General features: G+C 60.7%; 1 protein-coding gene across 1 annotated transcript; it reads left to right on the forward strand.

Moving 5' to 3' along the window:
• Nucleotides 1–2,159: 2,159 nt before the first annotated feature.
• LOC135406285 (kelch-like protein 10) lies at nucleotides 2,160–7,200 on the forward strand. Its single transcript, XM_064640708.1, has 4 exons — nucleotides 2,160–2,302; nucleotides 5,533–5,671; nucleotides 5,827–6,399; nucleotides 6,493–7,200. Exons 1-4 carry the CDS (start codon nucleotides 2,160–2,162, stop codon nucleotides 7,198–7,200), a joined length of 1,563 nt encoding a protein of 520 aa, XP_064496778.1.
• Nucleotides 7,201–8,123: the final 923 nt, after the last annotated feature.

Raw genomic sequence — 8,123 nt, forward strand, 5'->3', positions numbered from 1 at the left:
AGGTAGGGGACATCATGTGCAAGCTGAGGGCTGCCTGCTTGCACTGGCCTCTGGGCTTCACCTCGAGTGCCAAATCAGGGGCAGTGGGTGCGACTTCAGCACTGACAGGAGCTGGGCTGTGCCTCAGCTTCCTCCTGGGTGAGGTGGCACAAGGCACTTCAGCAGCAGTCAGTGCCCACCTTTCGGGACTTTTACACTCGGGCAAAATAATACTGAGGATTATTTATTATTATTATTCTTCATTATTCTTATGCTGGGGGATCACACAGACGATTTTGCTCCCAGCAACCATTAACATTGTGCAGGCCCGGGGTTCAGCAGAACCTGGGCCGAGGGGAAGTGAAGGCGCCGGGCAACCAGGGAATGTTGGGCCTGGGTCACCCCTGTGGTTGTGATGTCATCACGGGTCACAATCCAGAGCCAGCGAGTGGGTTCAGCGCTGGATGTTTCCAGGCAACACCAGAGTGTTCCACACGCGTCAGCGAGGTCCACTCTGCCTATGACTGCAACGTGGGGGATAGCACCAGACAGTCATCCTCCAACATGGAGAGGGAGATGAGCGAAGGGAATTGGAGCATCGCCAATGAGCTCCGCCTGGAAGGGAAACTCTGTGATGTCATCATAAGAGTTGATGGAGTGCAATTCAAGGTTCACAAGCTCATACTCTGGCGCAGTGCAGCCAGGGCGTTAGCAAAGTTCCTCCCTCCGCTCGCTGGTTCCAGGCCTGCGCTCTGACCCTCGGGAACCCCCAAACCCCTTGGCTAAACCCTCCCGAGCCCTCCAACCTTTCCACCCGCAGCCGCGCTCCCCGCAGCCCCCGAGGGGATCCCCAGAGCCCCGCTCTCCCGCAGGCCCCGCAATCTCCCCCAGCGCAGCCGCACCTTCCGCCATCATGGCTTCCGCCCGCCCGCCCGCCGGGGCTGTGTCCGGGACCGGCCGTGCCCTGGGGCGGGGCTTTGCTGCACTTTGGTGTTAAACCCAACAAACTGCGAGGGGGGACAGCCCCAGAAACCAGGGACTGGCTTCCTTTTCCCGCACAGATGTGGAAAGCCAAGTCCCGGCTGCCCCCCGGCCGCCTCCAGCGCCTTCCACAGCTCCAGCCTCATCCCTCCTCCTCTCCCCTTTACTCGGCACCAGGATCTCCCTCCTTCTCTCCCTACAAATCCTACAAAACCATCGGGCTTCACTTCATCTCTGATTTCCTCCCTTTCCCCCCCCACCCCGGTGGCCCAGGGAGATGGGAATGGGGGATATGGTCAGTTCATCCCATGTTTGTGCTGCTGCTTCAACCTCAGGGAGAGGAGTCCTTCCCCTGCTCCATCCAGCCTGGCTCCCTCCCACGGGAGACAGTCCTCCATGGACTTCTTCAACCTGAGTCCTTCCATGGGATCAGTCCTTCAGGAACAGGCTGCTCCAGTGTGGGTCCCTTCCATGGGGTCAGTCCCTCAGGAACAGCTTTGTCTCTTCCCCACCATGGGGCTCTCCTTCCTCAGCAGCACCTCTGCCTTGCACTTATTCTCAGCCTTACCTCAGGGACAGCTCTGGGCTCACCTCTGGGCCACTTCTCAGCCTCACCTCAGGGCCTGGGCTCAAGGACAGGAACCTGCAGGGAGGGGACATCATGTGCAAGCTGAGGGCTCCCTGCTTGCACTGGCCTCTGGGCTTCACCTCGAGTGCCAAATCAGGGACAGTGGGTGCGACTTCAGCACTGACAGGAGCTGGGCTGTGCCTCAGCTTCCTCCTGGGTGAGGTGGCACAAGGCACTTCAGCAGCAGTCAGTGCCCACCTTTCGGGACTTTTACACTCTGGCAAAATAATACTGAGGATTATTTATTATTATTATTATTCATTATTCTTATGCTGGGGGATCACACAGACGATTTTGCTCCCAGCAACCATTAACATTGTGCAGGCCCGGGGTTCAGCAGAACCTGGGCCGAGGGGAAGTGAAGGCACCGGGCAACCAGGGAATGTTGGGCCTGGGTCACCCCTGTGGTTGTGATGTCATCACGGGTCACAATCCAGAGCCAGCGAGTGGGTTCAGCGCTGGATGTTTCCAGGCAACACCAGAGTGTTCCACACGTGTCAGCGAGGTCCACTCTGCCTCTGACTGCAACGTGGGGGATAGCTGAGCACCCACCCGCCAGTCATCCTCCAACATGGAGAGGGAGATGAGCGAAGGGAATTGGAGCATCGCCAATGAGCTCCGCCTGGAAGGGAAACTCTGTGATGTCATCATAAGAGTTGATGGAGTGCAATTCAAGGTTCACAAGCTCATACTCTGGCGCAGTGCAGCCAGGGCGTTAGCAAAGTTCCCCCCCTCCGCTCGCTGGTTCCAGGCCTGCGCTCTGACCCTCGGGAACCCCCGAACCCCTTGGCTAAACCCTCCCGAGCCCTCCAGCCTTTCCACCCGCAGCCGCGCTCCCCGCAGCCCCCGAGGGGATCCCCAGAGCCCCGCTCTCCCGCAGGCCCCGCAATCTCCCACAGCGCAGCCGCACCTTCCGCCATCATGGTTTCCGCCCGCCCGCCCGCCGGGGCTGTGTCCGGGACCGGCCGTGCCCTGGGGTGGGGCTTTGCTGCACTTTGGTGTTAAACCCAACAAACTGCGAGGGGGGACAGCCCCAGAAACCAGGGACTGGCTTCCTTTTCCCGCACAGATGTGGAAAGCCAAGTCCCGGCTGCCCCCCGGCCGCCTCCAGCGCCTTCCACAGCTCCAGCCTCATCCCTCCTCCTCTCCCCTTTACTCGGCACCAGGATCTCCCTCCTTCTCTCCCTACAAATCCTACAAAACCATCGGGCTTCACTTCATCTCTGATTTCCTCCCTTTCCCCCCCCACCCCGGTGGCCCAGGGAGATGGGAATGGGGGATATGGTCAGTTCATCCCATGTTTGTGCTGCTGCTTCAACCTCAGGGAGAGGAGTCCTTCCCCTGCTCCATCCAGCCTGGCTCCCTCCCACGGGAGACAGTCCTCCATGGACTTCTTCAACCTGAGTCCTTCCATGGGATCAGTCCTTCAGGAACAGGCTGCTCCAGTGTGGGTCCCTTCCATGGGGTCAGTCCCTCAGGAACAGCTTTGTCTCTTCCCCACCATGGGGCTCTCCTTCCTCAGCAGCACCTCTGCCTTGCACTTATTCTCAGCCTCACCTCAGGGACAGCTCTGGGCTCACCTCTGGGCCACTTCTCAGCCTCACCTCAGGGACAGCTCTGGGCTCACCTCTGGGCCACTTCTCAGCCTCACCTCAGGGCCTGGGCTCAAGGACAGGAACCTGCAGGGAGGGGACAGCATGTGCAAGCTGAGGGCTGCCTGCTTGCACTGGCCTCTGGGCTTCACCTCGAGTGCCAAATCAGGGGCAGTGGGTGCGACTTCAGCACTGACAGGAGCTGGGCTGTGCCTCAGCTTCCTCCTGGGTGAGGTGGCACAAGGCACTTCAGCAGCAGTCAGTGCCCACCTTTCGGGACTTTTACACTCGGGCAAAATAATACTGAGGATTATTTATTATTATTATTCTTCATTATTCTTATGCTGGGGGATCACACAGACGATTTTGCTCCCAGCAACCATTAACATTGTGCAGGCCCGGGGTTCAGCAGAACCTGGGCCGAGGGGAAGTGAAGGCGCCGGGCAACCAGGGAATGTTGGGCCTGGGTCACCCCTGTGGTTGTGATGTCATCACGGGTCACAATCCAGAGCCAGCGAGTGGGTTCAGCGCTGGATGTTTCCAGGCAACACCAGAGTGTTCCACACGCGTCAGCGAGGTCCACTCTGCCTCTGACTGCAACGTGGGGGATAGCACCAGACAGTCATCCTCCAACATGGAGAGGGAGATGAGCGAAGGGAATTGGAGCATCGCCAATGAGCTCCACCTGGAAGGGAAACTCTGTGATGTCATCATAAGAGTTGATGGAGTGCAATTCAAGGCTCACAAGCTCATACTCTGTTGTTGCTGTACCTACTTCAGGTCCTCCAACATGGAGAGGGAGATGAGCGACATGTCTACAGAAATTCCAAGAGGGCCGGGCTGGGCGGGTGCAGGGGAAGGGAAGGGAGGGAAAGCGAAGGGAAGGGGCGTCCTGGGCAGAGAAGGGGCGTCCCGGACCCCCCTTCTCCGCCTTCTCCCCGCCGGGCCCTTCTGCCGCCACAGCCCCAGCGCCATGGCCATGGCCCCGGGCAGCCACTGCCTCGTCCTCCTCCTCCTCCTGGGCATCCTGGGGGCCCCGGCACTGGGAAGACGTGGTGATAGACAGATACTATATCCCCAAAATCTGCCTGCGGGAGGCGCAGATGGGGGATTTCATTCGCTAGCACTACAATGGGACCTTTAAAGATGGCAAAAAGTTTGACTCCAGGTATCGTCCGTGGCTCTGTGCCGGCTGCATGCGGGGGGCAGCTGCGTCGGGACCCTGCATGTCTCCTCCAGCCCCCACCCGCATCCCAAGGCGGGCGGGCAGCTGCGGGGACCCCGCATGCATCCCCCAGCCCCAGGACAGGGGCAGCCAGGCTAGGGCAGGCAGCTGCCCGCTCCAGACAGTGCCCAGATCCCCCCCAAGAAAGGTTTTTGATGGATGCTGGGGTGAGCACATGGACCCGGGGAGCCCTGTACACGTGTCAGCCTGGGGGGGCCGGCCTGGCCTCAAGCAAAGCCTCAACCCAGGCTGCAGCCCCTTCCCCCAGCCCCTGCCTGGCTGCCCTGCCGTGTCCCCCAGCTCCCCCCAGCCCCTCGGGGAGCCTGGCATGCCCTCAGCTCTACAGTGCCATGTGGGAGCCTGTCCCGGGCACAGGCAGGATTTGGCCCTAAGTGGGACGTTCTGCACTCAGGAACATGTATCTGCTTGTGCTGCACAGGCAGGAAAACACTTAAAGCACTTTGAGACGTGGCAGTCGAGAAACCTGCCATTACCCCAGAGGCTTTGCTCCACTCAGTGTCCCTTGGCCCTGCATCCCTCCTGCTCTGCCCACACTGGCTGGGACCCGAGCCTGGGGCAGCCCCTGGTTTGCAGCACCGTGAGCAGGGGGAGAACCGGGGACACAGAAACAAGGGGATTAAGGACTTCGATTTACCTGAGATGTCTCCACTTACTTCTTAGAGTTTTTTGAGATCTAAAAATAAAAACAAATCTGCAGTTTAAAAATGAGGCCGGGATGTTGTCTTTCCTCCTTGCTGCACAAAGCTCCAATGTGCCATATGCAAAATGGTTTGGAAGCAGCAGGAAGCCTGGGAGCTGCTGGCCTTCAGCCCAGCTCTGTGGGTGAGACCTGGGGAGGCAGCTGATGGGTTCTGGAGGTGCAGGGTCAAGCTGGAGCCCTGAGCAGTGCTGCAGGGGGCAGCTGCCCCCCAACAGTGCAGGATTGAGCCCATCAGGATGCGTGTTTTTGAGCTGTGGATTCTGCCTGCAGCACAGAGGCTCATGGGCTGTGGTGGGCTACCTGCACCTCGGGGAGGGGGCAGCCCTGTCCCCCCACTCTGCCCCCCCAGCAGCTTTGGGAGCTTCATCCTTTTTACACCTCTGACGGGCCTGTCCCTTCGCCCCAGCCATGACCGAGGGGCCACAGTGGCCGGCGTGGTGGGCGTGGGGCGGCTGATCACCGGCATGGACAGGGGGCTGCAGGGCATGTGCGTGAACGAGCGGCGTCACCTGGGCCCCACCTGGGCTACAGCAGCATCGGCGTGGGTAAGGGGCCACGGCGCGGAGGGATAGAGGGGGCAACCCCCCTGGGGCTGCTGTCAGCAGGGACAGGGCTCCAGTGCCCACCTGGCAGCTCCACGGCCAGGGCAAGTGGTGCTGAAGCAGGGCTTCCCTGCAGCTTGGCCACCCCCTGCTCCCAGAGGGTCCAAATGATCCCCCGCACGCGCTCGGGCTGCCGGATCCGGACCGTGGCTTTCTCCAGCTCGGGCACCTGCGGGCAGAGCAGAGACCCCGCTCGGTGCCGCCCTGGTGGGACCGAGGAGCCTCCAGCGCCCTCCTGGCCGCGCTCCCCCGCCCAGCCCCGGGGCCGCCGCTGCCCCAGCCCGGGCTCCCGGCCCGCGGACCCCGCTCACCATCGCTCCCGCTCCGCTCCCGCCGGGCTGCGCAGCCGCTGTCAACCTGTCAACCTGTGCTGCGAGTTCCTCCGTTCCAGACTGTGCTTTGAGAACTGCATTGGCATCTGCAGATTCACCGACTATTACTACTGCCCCGACCTGCGCGCAGCCGCCTGCGCGTACATCCTGCATCACTTCGAGGAGGTGTCCCAGGTGTCCGAGGAGTTCCTAGCCCTCTCTGCTGAGGAGCTGGCACATATCATCGAGAAGGACGAGCTCAACGTGAGGCGAGAAGAAGCCATGCTCGAGGCTGTGCTGAGGTGGATCGCTCATGACCCGCAGAACAGGAGGCAGTACATCGCCTGCTTGCTGGACAAGGTGGGTGCAGTACAGCTTTGAAGCTGTCCCCAAAGGCTGCCGAGGGGGAAACCATCAGCATTAGTATTCTAACCTCCTCCTTGCATGTTCCAGGTTCGACTGGCACTCCTACCGTCTGACTACTTCATGAACAACGTCAAAGCTCACGAGTACGTGAAGGACAATGCTGGGTGCAAAGATCTCATCAGTGCCCTGTCAGAAATCTACGACCTGAACTCGGATGGCCAGAGCTCCTCGGCCAACACCAACCCACTCTCCCGGCCGCGCCTGCCTTACGCCATCCTCTTTGCCATCGGGGGCTGGAGCGGGGGCAGCGCCACCAGCGCCATCGAGACCTACGACGGCCGCACCGACAAGTGGCTGAACACCCCCTGGGAGCAAGAGAGCCCTGTTGCCTTCCACGGCTCAGTGTATTTGAAAGGCTACATCTACGTCATCGGCGGATTTGATGGCACAGATTATTTAGACATCATCAAGCGGTTTGACCCACTCCAGAAGACGTGGCAGCAGGTGGCACCCATGCACTTGCGGCGCTGCTACATCAGCGTCACCGTCGTGGACAACTTCATCTACGCCATGGGAGGGTTTGACGGGTCCATAGAGCTCAACACAGCAGAGCGCTACGACCCAGACACCAACCAGGGATGGAGTGACAGTCACTGGACTCCAGGGGTTGCCTCCCCATCAGGGGCTTCATTCGGGGGGGAAGCAGCGGCTGAAGCTCTTCCTGCAGTCGGGGCACTCGACGGCTTCTCTTACTGGTGGGTCCGTTGGTGTGAGGTCAACAAATGTCCACTCTGACTGAAGCTCTTCCCACACACTCCCCACACTTGTAGGGCCTCTCCCCGGTGTGGATGCGCCGCTGGGTAATGAGGTGGGAGGTGCAGCAGAAGGGCCTCTCATCACTGTGTGTTATGGAGATCTGACCTGGTGTGAAACCTCTTCCCACATTCTCCACACTGCTAGGGACGTTACCCGCTATGGATGAGCTGGTCTCTGCAGAGGTGGGACTTCTGCCTGAGACTTTTCCTGCAGAGGTGGAACTTCTGCCTGAGACTTTTCCTGCATTCCCCACAAGTGTAAGGCTCGTTCCCCACTGTGGATGCACTTGTGTCGGATCAGGTTGGAGATCTGCCTGAAGCTCTTTGCTCTTTGCACATTCCCCACATGGGTAGGGGCGTTCCCCAGTGTGGATGTGCTGGTGTCAGAGCAGGTGGGTGCTCTTCCTGAAGTTCTTTCCGCACTCCAAGCACCGGACGGGCTTCTCCCTGCTGGGAGGCTGCTCAGGCTCCACCAGGTCAGAGCTCTGGCTCAAGCTCCGGCCACCTTCCCGGCACAGGCTGGGTCTTTCCTCCTCACAGCACCCTGGGCTGCCTTTGGAGCCCCTCCTGGGGGGGGATCTCCGGCCCTTTTCCTCCCCGCTGCCTTCCTGCGCCGGGGAGCCCTTCAAAACAGCCTCTCCCACCAGGGTCTCAAGGGGGGATTTGTCCTCCGGGCTCTCCGTCCTCAGCTCGGGGCAGGGAGCAAGAAGGACAGGGAGGGGATTTGCCTCCGGCCCACAGGGAAGGCCAACGACATCCCCCCAACTCCGGCCCCGGCAGGACGGCAGCGGCAGCGGGGTTGTCCTGCAGCCAGGGCCATGCTCGGCTGACAGAGCCAGCACAACACCCGCCCAAAGGGGCACTGACTGCCTCCTCACCTGCCTGGGGGGCCCAAGGCATCTT

This window comes from Pseudopipra pipra, chromosome W (genome assembly GCF_036250125.1).
Source record: "Pseudopipra pipra isolate bDixPip1 chromosome W, bDixPip1.hap1, whole genome shotgun sequence".
In the NCBI taxonomy this organism is placed as follows: Eukaryota; Metazoa; Chordata; class Aves; order Passeriformes; family Pipridae; genus Pseudopipra; species Pseudopipra pipra.